This window comes from Tenebrio molitor, chromosome 7 (genome assembly GCF_963966145.1).
Source record: "Tenebrio molitor chromosome 7, icTenMoli1.1, whole genome shotgun sequence".
Lineage (NCBI taxonomy): Eukaryota > Metazoa > Arthropoda > Insecta > Coleoptera > Tenebrionidae > Tenebrio > Tenebrio molitor.
In genome coordinates this window covers 18714467-18733577 of record NC_091052.1, presented here as the reverse complement: position 1 = coordinate 18733577, position 19111 = coordinate 18714467, and the positions used below count along the sequence as shown (strand labels likewise).

The window sequence follows — 19111 nt, the reverse complement described above, 5'->3', positions numbered from 1 at the left end:
GTTATTGTTTTTTAAAAAATAAAGTCAAAGCCAACTCGGTCGCATCCAGGAAGCTTTTGCTACAATTACTCCTGAAATGGTTACAAATTCTAAACGGAGTCTGTTGCGGCGGGCACGGTTATGCTTGCAAATGAATGGGGGCCACTTTGAGCACTTGGTCTGATTGTATTTATTTTTCGTTTCGTGATTCCTTTTGGCTAGGTTGTTTCTGTTGTTATTATTATGTTATTATACCATTTCTCCTGTTTTTTTAACATAAGTTCACGCGTTATAAATAATAAACGTGATTCTTTTCAGAACCTCCATTTGTTGTTTTATTTAACAAACTAAAACTTGATTAAGCTGATGGCGAGTGTGACATCTTGAATAACATCTGCACCTAACCTAACATGTTGATGTTGACACTTTAGCGGACATGTCATTCTGACATTAATTAATTGTGACAATTTATAAACTTAGCAGCCAATTTTATTCACATTAACACCTCAGAGTTCCCTTTCTGGAATTGGTGGATCTTAGATGTCTCACAACTCTCTTATGCAAGCCATTAATTGTTCTTCGTTTGCATTTTTAGAATCGACATTGTCGTCGGCATTTGTCTGTTTTCTCTGGGGCGCGAGTTCTGGGACAAAAGCTTTACTTAAATCAAAAAAAGTTGCTGCTGCAACTTGTCCATCTTGAAAGCAATGATTTATTTCATCAACAAAATCCATAATAGCATTTGTTGTGTCTCTCCCCATTCTACAGGGTGATTCATCTTTTACCGCCGGTGGCAAAATTGATTTCACTTTCATATTTTGTAGATCTAATTTATTATTATCCATAAGGCACATAATATCAAAAAATGGAATTTATAAGTTAATTAGGTCAAATTTTGGCATTTTCTCAATTATTAATTAGGTTTTATAAACCTCTGCCTTTATTTTCTTTCAATAATAATAATAATTAGTTGTTTAATTTATTCAATCTTGTGGCATATGCACACTCAGGTATTTTCACACAATTTTACCATGTTAAATTAATTTTAGCATATGGTATTATTGAAATAAACGGATTTTGATATTCAAATTTGTATTTGGTTCATAATTTACGACATAATGTCCCAATATCTTAACAATAAGGTCTTTATTGCCATAGCAGTGGGTCGTTTAAATCCCATCGTAAATTCACCTAAGCAGGTCAGTTTTACAGGGTAGTCATTGTTAAGGAAAATTTACAACCCTAAAAGCCAACAACTACCTATAAAAGCAATTTTTCCATTAAAATCGATATAATTTAAAAATTATCAAAGATTTTTCGAAACGGGTTGCAGATATTGATTTTATGCGTCATTAGCCACATTCTGATACAATTTTTTTTTTTTAAACAGTTTTTTATAAACATCTGCTTATAGAAAAAAAAATTTGAAATCAATTATACCGGCTGAAACTAAATTTTTCGACAAATCAAATCTGTAAATTTTTTCTCAATTCTTAAGGGTCATTTTGCCACCGGCGGTAAAAGATGAATCACCCTGTACCTGTATAACCAAACTGACAATCATTACGTATTTGATTTGATTCTAAATGTTCTACAAACTGCAGAAACAGAACTTTCTCGAAAATTTTTGAGAATACTGAAGTTAACGAGATAGGTCGATAATTTTTGATCTCATTAAGATTTCCTTTCTTATGAACAGGTATTACCAGAGTGTGCTTCAAGCAATCGGAGAAGCAAGATTTCTCAATACAATTATTAATTAATTTTGTTAACGGAGAAATTATGGTATCTTTTACTGCTTTTATAATATCCATGTTTAAATGATAATAATCCTTGCTTTGACTATTCTTCAGACAATCAATTGCATTTCTTACTTGTAAACAGGATATTTCTTTAAAATCAAAGTACGATACTGTGTTGTTACTATTAGGTAAACTTAAACTAGAACACATTAGTTTAATACGATCTTTGGTACATTCTTGTTCTTGGACTACTCTACTAGCAATATTGCTAAAAATAGTAGTTTATTTAACAAGTTCGTGTGTAAATTGGGCTTTTTTTTGGCATGAGTGTACCAGTTTAAAACGCGAGTGAAACGAGCGTTTTAAAGGTCCACGAGTGCCGAAAAAAGCCCAATTTACACACGAACGAATTGAATACAAGGTTTTTTTTGTTCGATGAACCCTTTAAAGGCTTCAAATCGCTTAAAATCTCTAAAATTAGCTTGACATTTTGTTTTGACAAGTTGTGACATTTATCAAAATCCGCTCACACAGGAGAAATTTCTCAAATTCTGACAGTGTCGAACGAAAAAAATAATTAAAATCGTTGCATCTAATATCACAACTTTTTGTCTCACAGTTAAATTTGGACTTTCTTTTTTCATTTACAATCGACCATAATGCCTTAGAGGTATTGCAGGAATTTAAAATATACGGATCATTTGCTTTGTTTTTTGCTGATGTTATGTCATTTCAATATTATCCCGTTATAATTGAATTCTCCAAGAAAGTAATGTAGCTTTACTTTAGTACCTTATAATTGTAAAAACGTATTCACGAAAAAACTGCTGAGGGTACTGAACGTACCTCCAGCTACTTTGAAGTTGAAACGAGCGAATGAAAAAACCTCGTTTTGTTTGGTTTTATCATTTTTCCAACACCCCACTTTCACAACTCCTACATCATCAAAATGACCAATCAGCTCGGTAAGATTTCACTTGTTACTTTAGCCAATCGTGATGTTATAGTAATTTACGTTATAAGTCCGGTAGGTTACTTGTAACAGTACGAGTTAGACATTATGGACGAGGCGACGTTAGGAGCCGAGTCAAGAATGTCTAAACGAGTACTTGTTACAAGTACTACCGGATGTATATCGTAATGTATTTTATTTCATACTGGAAGTCTCTTGTGCATCATTATTTTATTTCAAAAATTAAAAAATCACATTATATTGTGAAAATAGCATCACCTTTTTTCCTGTGGCAACGGCCGTTGCTATTGTTTTTTTAGATCGAATATTTTTTGACTTTTTCACTTTTCCATGTCAGATTTGATGTATAAAAGGAAAACAGTCCGGTAGGTGTTGCTAAGTGACACTTTCCGGCTCTGATACTGTTATAACTCATCTACCGGACTCAAATTGATGATGCAATCGAGCATCTACCGAACAGTATGAAATAAAATGTTTAAATTTAGAATTTTGTTAGGACCAGACCGAATGTACGTATGTAATTTGTTAGATTAGAACTCTGAAAAGGCTACTAAATTACTGCCTCTATACAATAATAAAATAATAATCATCATCAAGAAACAAACAGAAGCAAACATGAAAAAAAGGACCCAACATTATTTTGCAACCTAAATTGGATTTGAAACGCTATTACGTAAGTATTAACCCTTGACATACCATGCACCTACAATTCCGTTGATCTGCTACTTCTAAGAATTGTTCTACATTGATTTGTATTTCCAAAAACTGTTCTAATTAATTAGTAATCTCCAATCGCTCCCTCTCATGTACGAGTACGTGCAAACAATTTTAGTTATTTTCTACGATAAAGCGTTCGTTTATGACTTTTAAATCTGTGTCTCCAGAAGTTCAGAACAGCAAAAGAACTGGCATTTGTTACAATTTAATTCAAGACCAATTTTACTGGATAAATTGATAACTTTTCTAAAGTCGGACAAAACTACTTCTGAGTAATCAGCTAAGGTTCCATAATCTAAATACCAAAGATAAAATAATTGCAAGACTAAAAATCATGGATATCCTTGCTGGAATGCAACAAAAAAAAAAAAAAATTAAATGATTACCGAAAAATAAAGTTGAAGGATTTCTATAGCATTGATAAGGATAAGGGTAATGAAGTGTAGTATGACATTGCACTTCTTTTACAATACCTACAATCCCGTTCGACTGAGTTAAAAGCGTTTTTGAAATCTAGTTTAAGAAAAGCTTTGCCACGGTTTTGGTCGTTATTTACTAAGGTTCGTGTGGTATGAATTGTTGCTTCGCATTCTAGCTTAGTTGCCATTCCAAATTGGTGTGGAGATAAATAGGAATTTACAATATTATGACTTTGAAAACAGGCTAACTTTGAAGTCAATCTTCATAAACAGTTTCCCTTAGCGATCGGTCTAATTCCACCATCTTTCTTATAAAGGGCACATAATAAATGGCAAATATCTGAAGCTCTTAGTGCCTGCCGACCTGCTTCATCCACTGACAAAGATATGATATTTTTCAAGTATTGTGGTCTCACGCCATCTAAACCTGGTGAAGATCCGGCAGAAAAGGAATTGATAGCTTCTCGAACGTTTTGCTCATTGACTATAAAAAAAAGTTTCCTGGTTTGAAAGCGTCTGGGAAAAAAGTTTTCTAAATGATGAAGGTTTTTTTTTTTGAGTTCTTCGGCAACATCTTCATTGAATGAAGCTAATGAGTCATCCTACAATAATTTAATAGCTCCTTTGTGTATTGTTGGTTGCCTATGACACGTAGGCGAGCTCCCCCGCAGTCTTGAGCAAGACCGGCTCAAGATGGCGAATGCAGAATAAACGTTATATTGAATTATAAGACAACAGTTTTATTTCCAAAATACATAACGTAACATGGTGTCAGCGGTGAAAGTTTAAAAGAAAAAACAGTGGTGAGAAAAAATGGCAGTTGAAGAAGTCGTTCCAGGGGCAGCGTTAAATTTAAGTTTAAACGTGAGTCCACCCGAAAAATTTTGCTTCACGAGGCCTAAAAGTTGGACACAATGGAAGAAACGTTTCGAACGATATTTAATCGTGTCTGGTTTATCAAATCGTACCGACGACGAGAAAATAAACGTGCTATTATCTTTAATGGGAGAAGAGAGTGAGGAAATATTATTGCAATTTGCAGAAGTTCCCGCCAATTATGCCTTAACCGTAAGGGCGTTTGATAAGTACTTCATCCCAAAGAAAAACGTTATTTTCGAGAAATACAAGTTTAACTCAAGAACACAGAAAGAGGGAGAGTCCGTGGATAGTTTTATAACAGCTTTGCATGGGTTAGCTGAATATTGCGAGTACGGAGCTCTAAAAGAAGAACTAATCCGCGACAGAATTGTAGTGGGAATGTCCGACACAAAAACTAGTGAAACCATTCAATTGAGAGGAGAAGTACAGCTGGCCGAGGTGGTGATGATGGCAAGAAGAGCGGAAAACCAGCAGAAGCAAAATCAGGTGTTACGACAGGAAAACAAAACGATTGCTGCTGTGTCTAGCAACAAATGGTCGACCAACAAGCAACAATCAAACTCCAAGGTCAATGCCAAGCTTTCTACATCCAATTCCAATGTTGAATGCGGTTACTGTGGAAGACACATGCATGAAAGAGACAAATGTCCGGCGAAAGAAGCAAATTGCAATTTATGCGGAAAAAAGGGTCACTACAGCAGAGTGTGCAGGAAAAAGAAGGAGGTCAAGTCCATCACTGTAGAAAGCAGCAATGGAAATGAAGCAAACGAGCTATTTTTGGGTTCCATTTGGAAAGGTGGAATAAATAAGCAGTGGTACGCAAATGTTTTTGTAAAAGAATTAAAGAAATCTGTTCCTTTTCTAGTAGACACTGGAGCTGATATTAACTGTTTACCGTTAGATTTGCTAAAAAATAGTCAAAAGGTAGTACAGTGTGCAGAAGTGGTATCAGGTCCAGATGGCTCTAAATTAGATTTAGTAGGAAAAATCAATTTAATGCTTAAATTTAAAGGAATTTCGGCGGTATCGGAAGTATACAGGGTGATTTACGAGGAATAATGAGCCCGATGGAATAGAAAATGCAACCCACAATACATTGGAACAAAAAGCCGGACATCGAAGCGGTAAATGTCCGGGTGAATTGCGGGTTGCATTTTCTATTCCATCGGGCTCATTATTCCTCGTAAATCACCCTGTATGTGTTTAGAAATTTGAAAGTTCCTATATTGGGTAGGACAGGATTATCTCAATTAAAGTTAATCCAATTCAGTCAAGGTCATTTAGTGGGCCATGTGAGTCAGTTAGAAAATCTTAACATTGAGACAATTGCCGTCCAGTATCCAGGAATATTTAATGGTTTAGGCGTTTACAAAGACGAAATTAAGATAAATATTAGTTCTGATGCAGAACCATTCGTGCAGTCTGTACCGAGAGTAGTTCCTATTGCGCTAAGAAAACCTTTGCAAAAAGAAATTGACCGGTTACTCAAGCTAGGAGTTATCGTACCCGTTGAGGAACACACCAGTTGGGTTGCGCCTATTGTGGTGGTGAGTAGTTATATAGTGCTGGTTCTGGCTCACTCAAAAATCACGTTTTTGAATCATGTGTTTTGCGTGATCTCTTCAAAACGCTAGTTTCAGAATCATGTGTTTTGTGTGACCTTTAACTGTATCAGTTATGTCGCGATCAAAACGATAGTTTTAATTTGCGTTTGTAGTTTAGTCAAAACATAGTTTTTGATTCAGAGTAAATTATCTGATCATTACATCCGTTTTGGTTCCATCAAATACATGGTTTTTGATTCATGTAAGTAAGCCGTATTTTGCGTGACCTATATTTTTCCAAGCAGGTGTTGTGTGTGTGTGTTCATGTACATAACATTGAGGTAGGTAATGGAGTTTCATATCTCTGTGCGTGCATTGCATTTTATAGTAAGTAAATCATAAAAAATATTTTCAATGTAATTGTTGAATTCTAATAAAAGATAAAAAATTTGCATTGTTTGTGACTTGGAAAAATGTTTTGTTTGAGGGTAGGGTATTGCGTAAGAAATAGTGGGCGTTATTTTGTTAACAAGGAGGGGATATGGAGTATTAATTAAGGAAGATTTATCGTTTGATATCAGTTTAATATCAACAGTAAGAATATTTTGCTAAAGACTTTTAATATGAGTTCATTTTTGCAAAGTGTTAATGAAGCAACTTTTTTCGTGCCGTTTGTAAAATCAAGCCAGCTGGAAGTTAATAAAAAATTTCAAGTTAATCGGTTTAGTAAAGAGGATTCACAGTTTGGTAAACAAGTTGTGGTTGATTGTGGGGATTTTAAAACATCCTTACCCCAGCGTTTTACATCGCAATTCACTGAAGAGGCCATTACAACTCTCAACCAGGAGTTAAGAGACGGAAAAACAATTTTTATGATTAGTCGGGGGAACGTTGGCAAAACAACAAATATATCTTTCATTGAAGAATAAAGGAGACAACAATGAAAAATCAGAAGAAATTTGTTCAAGATCTGAAAGTAGTGAATAAGAAGAAAAAGTTGTTATTATTGTCACATATACAGTCAATAAAAAACTTAAAATATTTAATTGCAATGTATGAAATTAATAAAAAAATTCAAAGTGTTAAAATATAAATAAACTTTTATAAAAGTGAATATGTGGTGTTTTGTTTGTTTATGAGTGGGGAATAAAATATTAATTAGATACGTAAAATTTGATTATTTTATCTTAATTAAATGACAAGAGCTATAATCACAATAGAAAAAACAATCAATAATGAAGAAAGTTAAATTTAGTGATAAAGTTATTATTCATAATTTAGATGACACTGATGACTTTCGAAAATCGGCCTGGGAAATGTATGCTAGAGATAGATTGAGATTTCAAAAACGAATTAGTGAATTAAGGAAAATTATCGATCCTGTGTTAAATAATCTATTAATGAAACAAAAAATAAAGGAAGATGTCAACAAAACACTGTGTTAAATAAGAGCCACAGCATCCGGCTGTGTTGGGTGAAATAAAAAGCGATGACAACAAAACATCACATGAGATAGGAGACACATTATCCGGTTGTGTTGTTTGATTTTTTATATTTTAATAATAATTTTTAATTGAAAATTCTTTGTACTTTAGGTTACAAACAATGTAAAATAAAACAAATTTCTTTTTTAAGTATATTTTTTATTTGTACATAAAACTATACACTAAAACACATTTTATCTACTATTTTTTCTAATTTTTCTAATTCTACTAAATTTTGTTTTTTTTTCTTAACTAATTGTTGTTTTACCACTAAATATTTGTTAATTTTTTGAATTTTTATGTCAATTTTTTTATTCATTTTTATAATATCCCGATACATATGTTTAATTTTGGTTTCAAATTCTTGTTGAATTTGATCAACTGAAGATTTTTCATCCTCCATATAAAATGAGCAAATCGAGGAAGATGGAGACGCCTCTGGAGGTGTAGCAATTGTTTTAACTTTGCCCTTGCCCTTGCCTTTACCCCTAGTTGGCGGCTGGGTGGTAAAGGCGTCGGCTTCCTCATTGTCGTCCACCTGTTCCATAAATCCAATCTGAAAATAATTAAGTTTCTATTATTAATAAAAATTACAATTTTAATAAATATAAACTTATCAATAATCGGAAAAATTTGAATTAAAAAATTACCTCTTGCAACAATGATTCGGAATCAATCAATGAGGGAAGACTAAAGTTAGTTTCCTCATCCTCCATAGGCTGTTAATAAATTTTATTATTAGTTATTAATTTAATAATAATTAAAAAATACATACCTTAATAACTTTATTTTGAAGGATGTTCACTTTTTTCGTAGACATTTTTTTTTTCGTGAAATTACCAACAATTGAACAAATGAAAACTAATAATTGAAATCAACAAGAATCATGATTTATATAATAAAAAAAATGCAACGTTTACAAAAAACCCCAACAATTTTTCTGCATATGCCTTGCTGGTTTAAGTCTACCTCTAAATGGGTGGGGGCTAAGAGTGAACGAATGAAACGTCTTATGTGATAACGCGTAGATGAACAGTGGGAGAGAACGTTAATTACTCATTTGTAGCATAATTTTTTATGTTACCGCCCACAGACGTACAGAGCCATTACAGAATGATTTCTTTTGTATTTATTTTGAATGTGACCAACCCCCAATAAAAGTTGCACCAAAGAAGATGAATGCACCCTTAAATGAAGAGATTGAAGGAAAGAAAAATGTGCCAATTAACACAGGACAACATAAAATGTTTACAATTGAAAATGAATTAAATGCCGATATTGGCAAAAGTTTATTAGGAAATAATTTTGATTTTTATTTTGCTTTTATGGCTGTGTACATTTTCAATTGGATTGGATATTTATTGGTGATAACATTTTGGCACAAACTTGCAGCAAAATTTGGTGCTCTATCAGGACTTGGATTATCAATATCAAAGTGGACGTTTTTGATTCAATATTCAACAGACTGGATATTAAAAGACTACAGCTGGTTTTGTTGGCTTTTAATAATTTTAGGATTAATCGTTTGCATATTTTCATGTAAACGATATTTAAAAATAGTAAGGAACTGGCACATGCTGTCTGTTAATCAACAAATAACTTTAATTTTTAATTAAGCTTCAACCAATGTAATATTTATAAATGTCATGAATAAAATATTAAAAACAAACAGTCGTTTAATTTTTTCTTGATTTTTATTCGTAATATTTGTAATTTTTTACTATACAAAATTACATTTACAATATAAATTCAAACAGCAAATATATTTGAAAGGGTGGTTTAAAATCAAAAATAATAAAGGAAAAAAAGCTGCATATAGACGATTGAAATTAAATGAAAAAAATTTGAAGTTAATAGAATCATAAATATAACCTCAAATTATATTTTAAAGAAAATTTTTTGAAAATTTATTTCGTAAACGGTACGTTGGAGCCCAAAATGATAGAGGAAAAAAAGTTGCAAAAAGTTGTTATAAATCGAATGGTAAAAACTAAAAATTGATTGATTCACGTGCATAAGCTCAAATTACAATTAAAGAGTAAAATTGTAAAACTTTAATAGCGTTTATCTCAAAAACTATTCGTTTTATTGAAAAATGATCTATGTAAAAAAACATGCGCAAAGAATTGGAAAATCGATTTATTTAAGTCAAAATTATTTTAGGGTTGATCATTTTGTATTTTCTACACCGTTCAATATTTTTTGAATTTGAGTTTTTATTTAAATTCGTGAGTTTAAGCGATGAAGTTTGATATGCAACTCGATATGGTTCTGACAACATTTAAAAAAAACTACCCTTGGCTTAAATTAATTTAATTTTGAGATAAAAATTTGAAATTAAAACCACAAGTAGCATTTTTTATGGAGAATTCAAGGATTTAATTAAAAAAATTTTAAAATGTTTTTAAGTGCCTTTTTTGGTAAAAAAAACATCACTTTTTAAAGAAAAAAAGTTAAAAAGCAACAATTTAAAAACATGAATTTTTCTAAATCCAACCATCAGAAACATTTTAAAAAATAAAAATGTTTTAAGTGCCAAAAAGTATAAAATTAAAGTCATTTCCGCCCGACCAAAAACGGGGGTTAAACTTTGTTACTGATGTAGGTTCTCCTAAGATATGTCTCATAGCTGGATTGAAAAGTCAGAACTCTTTTTTTTTTTTTTTTTTTTAAATAGGGGTGTTATATGGTTATTTAATAATAATAACAAAGATAAAAGTATAAACATTTATTTATTTATTCTCAAATATTCTCAATTTTCATCATCGGGAGTGTAATTTACTTGGGGGATGACAATTTTTGGTCTCTTCATGTACTTCTCACGATGAGCCTTGTACTTTTTTTAAATAGGGGTGTTATATGGTTATTTAATAATAACAAAGATAAAAGTATAAACATTTATTCAACAATCATCCCAATTTTCATCGTCGGCATTGTAATTCACTTGGGGGATGAAAATTTTAGGTTTCTTCTTCATTTCTTCTAGCAATCTTTGTCTTTCCGCAGCACCCTCCTTCCACTTCCGGTCCATGTCCTTCATGTACTCCTCACGATGAGCCTTGTACATGTGGATTGACAAACGATGCTCCAAGCATTTATAGAAGGGGTTGTACGGACATTGAACAATTCCTTTAAAATAATAAATATATGAAATACAGTTTTATATTAAAAAAAAAACTTACCATTTTGATTATTGTAACTATCAAAATTTTGGAAATTCATGGTTGTAGTACTCGCAAGTTGACAATTATCAAAGTGTATAAAACTAAGCCAATTACTGCTATATTTATTTCAATGTCCCCACTCTTGTTACATCCCTCTTTTTGTCTCCCACCAACTTTTAAAGAAAGAAACATTTTGCTTATCTTCGGCAAAATATATCCCAATTTATTTTTACTTTAGGTAATTAACATGTTATCACCATTATTTTATTCTTTTTATTTCACTATAAATAAGAATCTTTTTTGAATATTGACATTGTTTGTGCAGCTTCTTTATTAAACTTCAATGGAAACCGTCACACGTTTATGTAAAAGAGTCTTAAAAGTGGTACGTGAATATTTCTCAAAATTAAAAACTATAGATGAGTTAAATAAATTTCAAATTCATATAAATAATACAATCAAAATTGTTAATAAAGCAATAAAAAACGAATTGCATAAAAATAATGTTTTAGAGTCACTTCATTCTTTAGAATCTAGTTTATCATATTTAAAATATTATCGTTTAAAATTAAAAAAACTTAAACAAAATTTAATTTTGAAAACGGGAGGAAAACTTTCAACTAATTTAAATCGAAATTGCTCTAATGTAAAATGGGAAAATATTGAATCAGCTTTTAATGGAAGAATTCGTACTGGTTTTATATCAACATTAAATATAAAAGACCCTTTAATTTTTTTCAATAAAGCTTTTAAGTGTTTTTCAATTAAAATTAAAAAAATCTTAAAGGAGTCTATGATAAAAGTGAATGTTATTTTCTCCGCTTATTTCATAAAACCTCAAACTGGTGAAATTGACATAAAAAGCTTTTGCACAAAAAATGTTCCAATTGACACTTCAACTAATTTAAAACGGTGGTACAAAGAAAACGTTACCGATAAATTAATGAATGAATTAGAAGAGTTTGCAGAAAAGGATTCTGGATGGGCTCTTCATGAAGTTATAGGGCTTAAAGTAAATATTAACAGGTATGATCCATTAAAGATAGGTTTTTCAACGTTTGTAACTGTACCAAATTTTATTAAAAAAAAACATGCAGTAATTAATGTTGAAAATGATGATAATTTTTTTTTTTTATGGTCAGTTGTATCTGCTTTGTATCCTGCAAAGAAAAACGCTAATAGAATTTCTTCTTATCCACATTTTAAAGATGTGTTAAAATATCAAAATATCCAGTTTCCAATTACAATTAAAGATGTTAGAAAGTTTGAAAAACATAACAATCTTGCCATTAACTTATATTATTTTGAGCGTTCAAAAATTTTGCCTTGTTCTTTAAGTTCACAAACACATAAAGCTGATATTAAAGTTATCAATTTATTAATGTTGCCAATTAATACTAAACCAAATTTGTCTTTTGCTTCTAAAAAGTCCTTACTTTATCACTTTGTGTGGATTAAAAATTTATCTCGTTTGTTATCTAAACAATTATCAAATCATAATAATAAATGTTTTGTTTGTGAGAGATGTTTAAATTCTTTTACCACTGACAATCTACTCCAAAATCATTTGCGTTATTGCCTAAAGTCAAATCAATGTTGTGTCAAATTACCTGATGAAACAAAGAAATTTTTGCAGTTTGAAAATCATTCTTATAAAGAAAAAGTTCCCTTTGTTATATATGCAGATTTAGAAAGTATTTTAGAAAAGGCATCAGACAATAATTACTCTACCAAATCTAATTCTAAAATATATCAAAATCATGTTGCATTTAGTGTAGCCTATTATCTAAAATGCTCTTATAACGATTCATTCTCTAAATTTAATATTTATCGTGGTAAAGATTGCATTCAGTGGTTTGTTAAAGAGTTGGAAGAAATTTCACAGTTTTGTGATGAACAGCTTAAAATAATTTTACCAATGACAACAATAACAACAACAACAACAACAACAACAAATGACAATTGTCACATCTGCAAACAAACATTTCAACCAAACCAAATGAAAGTACGAGATCATAATCATCAAACAGGAGAATTTCGTGGTTTAGCACATCAAGCTTGTAACTTAAATTATAAAGATGCTCATTACATTCCTGTTGTTTTTCACAACTTGAGTGGATATGATGCTCATTTTATAATTAAAGAACTATCAACACAGTTTCAAGGAACAATCAAATTGCTACCTATAAATAAAGAAAAATACATTTCTTTTACTAAATATGTTGCAGGCACAAATGTATCTTTACGATTTGTTGATTCTTTTCGTTTTATGTCTCAAGCTCTAGGAAAACTTTCATCAAATTTACAAAACGAACAAAAATCTATAACAAAATTATTTTGTAATACCGAAGAAGAATTCTTGTTATTAACAAAAAAAGGTATATTTCCTTATGATTACATTGATTCATTTGAACGTTTAGAGGAAACCGTTTTACCTTGTAAAGAAGCATTTTACAGTGAACTTACTGAGGAACCTATTAGTGACAGCGACTATTATCATGCTAAAAAAGTTTGGGACTGCTTTCATATTAAAACAATAGGAGAGTATGCTGATTTGTATTTAAAGACTGATGTTCTTTTACTTGCAGATGTTTTTGAAGCTTTTCGTGATACATGCAAAAAAACATATGATTTAGATCCTTTACATTACTTTACTACTCCCGGACTTACATTTGATGCTATGCTCAAAACCACAAATATAACATTAGAACGTTTGATGGATATTGATCAAATATTATTTATAGAAAAAGGAATAAGAGGTGGTGTATCACAGTGTTCAAATAGATATGCAAAAGCAAATAATAAATATATGAGAGAAAATTTTATACAAAATTTAGACAGCAAGTACTTAATGTATTTTGATGTGAATAATTTATATGGTGCAGCAATGTCAGAATATTTGCCATATGGTGAATTTGAGTTTTTAGAAAATTTTAACATTCAACAAATATTATATACCTCCAATACTTCTCAAATTGGTTACATACTTGAATGTGATTTAGATTATCCCATTTGCATACATGATATGCATAGCGATTTACCATTGGCGCCTGAACATATGGTGCCACCAAATTCTACATCCAAAATTAAAAAACTGCTTTTAACATTATTTCCAAAAAAAAATTATATTATTCATTATAGAAATTTGAAAATGTATTTAGACCTGGGAATGAAATTAACTAAAGTTCACAAAGTTTTAAAATTCAAACAATCACCATGGCTTAAACAATATATTGACTTAAATACCAAACTCAGGCAACAGTCTAAAAATGATTTTGAAAAAGATTTCTATAAATTAATGATTAATGCTATTTATGGTAAATGTATGGAGAATGTTAGAAAACATAGAGACATTCGATTGGTAACGAAATGGGATGGAGGACGCTGGGGACTACGCGCATTAATTTCAAGACCTAATTTTCATAGCTCCATTATTTTTGATGAAAATATTGTTGTTGTTGAAATGAATAAATTAGAAGTTTATCTGAATAAACCAATATACGTTGGTTTTAGTATCTTAGATATTTCGAAAACTTTCTTATATCATTTTCATTACAACTATGTTATTAAAACCTTCCAAAACTCTGCAAAATTACTTTATACCGATACTGACAGTTTAATCTATGAATTTAAAGTTTATGACATATATGAATATATTAAAAAAGATTTTCATCTTTTTGATACCTCAGATTATGAAACTAACAATATTTATAACATTATACAAAGAAACAAAAAAGTACCCGGCCTTATGAAAGATGAAAACAATGGTAAAATTATGTTAGAATTTGTTGGTTTAAGATCAAAAATGTATGCTTACACTGTAGATGACGATAAATCAAAAGAGTATTTAGTTAAAAAATCAAAAGGATCTACAAAATCTTCAATAAAAGCCATCACATTTAATGATTATAAAAATTGTTTGTTCGATCAAACAATTTTAGAAAAAGTGCAAAAGTTAATAAGATCTAAAAACCACAAGGTATCATCTATCAAACAGAAAAAAATTGTCCATTTGATGATAAACGTATTCTTAATTTTGATACAACTGACACTAAGCCTTGGGGCTATATGTATCAAGCGACACCTAACAGAGAAAAAGAAGAAGAAAATATTAATTATGAGTAAAGTACATATGTGTACATAAGTAAATAATGGAAGGGATATCAACTACAAAATGAGGTACTGCATACAAACTAGCAACACAAATAATTTTATTTTATTGTTGTTGCAGTGCTAACCAGTGTTTCCAAGATGGATCTTTTGTTACAAATCAAAATCGAAGCCCAAGATGCTCTACAGAAAATTTATATGAAACATTTAAATAACCTGATCCTGTATGAAGACACTCATCAAACGAAACTTAAACTTTTTACTCTGATGAACCGAGAAGACTTTATTATTCCAAGTGAAATTTTTCCAAAAATGTCTCTTTACATAAAAAATGCTAATGTTGAAATATTTGTAAAACTGTTACAGAAAAGAAAATTTTTAGATAAGTATGTACACACATTTGTAGATATCTGTAGGAAAGAAAATGTAAGTTTGCTTTCTTATTCGAAATTATATGCCTTGTTAACTGCTCATGGTTTAGAGAAAAATGTATCACATATTTATTATCTGTTAGATTTATTGTCCAACCACAATTTGCAAAACATTTGCACAAAGGAATTTCCATTGTTGAATATTTTGCAAAACCATCAAACTGTTGTATCATGCATTGATCAATTTGTATGTAATGTTTCATACATAGCTGACTACAAAAAGCTTCAGATAGCGATTTTGTCGTTGAAATTAAATAAAGATGTTTTATATAGATTTAAGCCTCATGAAAATGTTAAACACTCCCAAATATTACAATGGGTAAAGGAAAACATATTCAAAGGAAACAGCGATCCAGAGGCTCAGCTAGGTTGGACTTGCGGTCCAGACTCAGCGAGATGGCCATCAACAAAGCTCCAGGATTATAAAGAAACTTTGACTCTGTTAACATTATTATCATCTATTCAATAAAACACTTTTCATATTTTTTTGTCTTTTATTTATAAATTTTCTTACATAATTAAGGTGCTACAACTATTTATCTTAAATACTACCTAAGTAATAATAACAATAACTAAATAAATAAATAAATACATGGGTACCTACTTATAACCTATCTAACTAAAGATATTATGTTTTTAATTGGTATATATTTAGCTATTCTATCATGCAAAATTAAACAATAAGCAGTTGTTTTATCAGGTATATTTACACTTGTTTCAAATTCTATTCTAATATCCACTGCACTTCTTTTTAATTCTTCGTTTTGTTTAGAACAATCAATCACTGCAATTGGTGCAATATCTTTAAACTCTTTTGGAGTAAAAATAGGTTCACTTTCTTTGTAAAGAAAAGAATTTTGAAAATTAATAAACATCTCATATAAGAGAGCATATTGATTGTTAACAAAATTTATATTTAAATTGTCATATGGATAATGTGTATCATTAAGGAAAACTTTAATATTTCTTAAATAACAATGATCAAAACGACTACAGTTTTTAGTAAGTTGATTTTTTCGATCTGTTTGTAATGCAAACATTACATATTGAGGTTTTTCTATAGCAGATTTAATAGCCCATGTATGTTTTTGTGTTTGAGGTAAAACTGGATATTCATGTAATTCTCGACTTCGAAAAGGAATGTACAATTCTTTTGCACTTTTAACAATATCCAATAATTTTAATTGTTCTTTTATTGTTGTTGTAATATGAGGAACTCTCCATGATATTTTTTCTAAAGACAATTTTACTGTCTTATCTAAATCATCGTCAAGCAAAAATGCATTACTATCATCACTACCGCGACGTAGTACTAATTCTTGGCGAGCATTTACTAAAACTTTTTTAAAGTCTTCACACAAACCCAAAACCATGTGAAGTGGAATTATAACATCAAAACTACCACTCACTCCATCAATAATAGTAGATTGTTCTTTGGGAAACCAACCACTGTTTTGAAGAGCCTTACTTTGTGATTCGTTGTAAATTGCATATCCTTTTAAAACAGACGCAATTCCCGGATTTCTAACAGTATCAATGGAATCTCCTGATATTTCATAACGTATTTCATTAAACAAAAATAAAATTCCCATGTTAACAAATTCAACGCTTGAAGGTGGTAAAACAACATTATCTTTACCATACACTTTTACTTTTCCTTGAACATGTAACGTACTGTACCAAGGTAAAGTGTATATGTCTTGTTGTTGTATTGGAATTCTAATTTCATCATTGTTGTTAAAAGAACTAGATGCATAAGGTGGATGAGTACGTTTTTCAGCATAAGCAATTGTCATATCAAACAACGGTGGTTCCTGAACATTCAGAATTTCAAAATTCATTTTGCTAAATTTATACTTTTACTCGAAATCCTAAGGATTTTAAAAACAAACGGTTTGCTGTAGTTAACACTTTCACGTTTTTCACTCGACTAGAAATTTTATTTGTTTTTGAGATATTTATATTTTTACCTTTGTATGCTGCACCAATTTTACTATTAATATTAAACACTATTCCCATTGCAGGATCGCTATTTTACTTTACGCAAATGCAACCTTACTGTTAGCACTTCTCCCCTAAAATTGACAATATTTCCATCTTGATCAGTTATTTTAATTGTTATCTCATCTATTTGTTTAGTGTTAACTGGTAGATAAATAACACTAGAAGGTGTTTCTATTATTTTGTATCCAGGAGGTAGACAAGGAAAAAATTCATGAATAACATGCACTTCTTTACCATTGCGATACGCATCAGATACAATATTACACTCCACACATAATGCATTTACTTTGAATATTTTACAAGGATTATCTGATATATGTTTTTTGTTTGCTCTAAGTATATTACTGCTGAAACCTAGTAAACTACCGATAGTGTCTTTTTTTGTAAAGTCAATATCAAGACTACATTTAATTTCACATTTTAAGGTATTGTTATTTCCTTCTATAAGTAAAGTAGGTTGTTGCATGTAGTGATTTGTTTTTAATGATTCGTTTTTAACATATCTAATAAGTTCTTGACTTAAAAAAGCATTGAGTTCATCAATTTCATAAGAACCCTCAGGAATTTCAATAAAACCTTTTGTTTGATTTATTAAGGTAAAATAAAATTTGTTATTTGAATTAGTTACGTTTGCTATTGAATTAAATGTTTCTAAGTTTATTAAACCTAAAGCGTATTCACTGTTATCCAATACTAAAGGAGGATAATATTTACTTGAAAGTATTGAACTTGTTCCTGTTAAAGTAAACGTAACAGACATGATACAAACACATACAAAAGACAGTGCTAAACTAAAAACTATTTACATCCGTTATTAATTATTATAGTTGTACAAAAATTTTAAACACAAATGTCCACAAATTACTGTATCAAACTTTTGTAATGTTTGATGATTATATATTATTTCACACTTATTGTTTTTGTTTAAATATTTAACTAATTCTGTAGGTGGCGGTAAGTTGCCAAAACTATCAAAATAAATGACCTGGTTATTAATTTTTTTATAAGCAGTCCAGTGAGTTCCATTACCTTTCTGATCATCTAAATTTATGAGACCAGTTTCGTTAACTTTTGCTCCTGATTTAGGCAATGAATCTTTCATAAATACTCCTCTAAAATTATGAATTTCTAATAGTTTTGCAAATTTTTTTAAATCAATATTAGTTAAGGCACGTTTTGGAAGCTTTATAGGAATGTCCTTGATGATTTCCATGGTCCTAAAAAAAGACCGAATCCCTTTTTATAAGGTTTTAAAAACAATCCTTTTCCTGATTTAGACTTATTTAATGCAATGGCTTCCATACTTTGATTATGTCTTTGAGTTTCTTTAAGTTGTTCTTTAGCTGCTTTAGTATCATTTACTGCTTTTGCAATTGCTGCAGCACCACCACCTAAAGAACCTAGGGCCCCTAATGCAGCAAAAATTGGAATAAGCGGTAAAAATCCACCAGTTTTTGGTATAGGAATAATGCGTGTATGTTTAATAGGACTTTTGTTTTTTACAGATTTTACAGCTTTTACTGCTGCTTTTATAACATCAATGTTGTTTTTAAACTTCTTTCCTTTAATTGCTGTTTTTGCAATTTTTCTTAGTTGGTTAAACCCTAATCCCTTTTTACTTTTCTTAAATTTAGTTTTTGAGCGCTGAGATTTTTTTACTGATGA

The 19111-nt window shown here is 30.4% G+C and overlaps 1 protein-coding gene and 1 long non-coding RNA gene across 2 annotated transcripts; both read left to right on the top strand.

Annotated features, from left to right (window-relative positions):
- The first annotated feature begins 4643 nt into the window (after positions 1 to 4643).
- LOC138135094 (uncharacterized) lies at positions 4644 to 5768 on the top strand. The gene has a single exon (XM_069053741.1). The coding sequence runs from the start codon at positions 4644 to 4646 to the stop codon at positions 5766 to 5768; it is 1125 nt and encodes a 374-aa protein (XP_068909842.1).
- Positions 5769 to 14913: 9145 nt separating this feature from the next.
- On the top strand, positions 14914 to 15927 carry LOC138134922 (uncharacterized). Its single transcript, XR_011160844.1, has 2 exons — positions 14914 to 15080; positions 15133 to 15927. It is a non-coding gene; the product is annotated as an uncharacterized lncRNA (long non-coding RNA).
- Positions 15928 to 19111: the final 3184 nt, after the last annotated feature.

What these genes read in the sequence shown, in the direction of transcription:
- LOC138135094 (XM_069053741.1), top strand. Translation starts at nt 4,644, where the DNA reads ATGGCAGTTGAAGAAGTCGTTCCAGGGGCAGCGTTAAATTTAAGTTTA.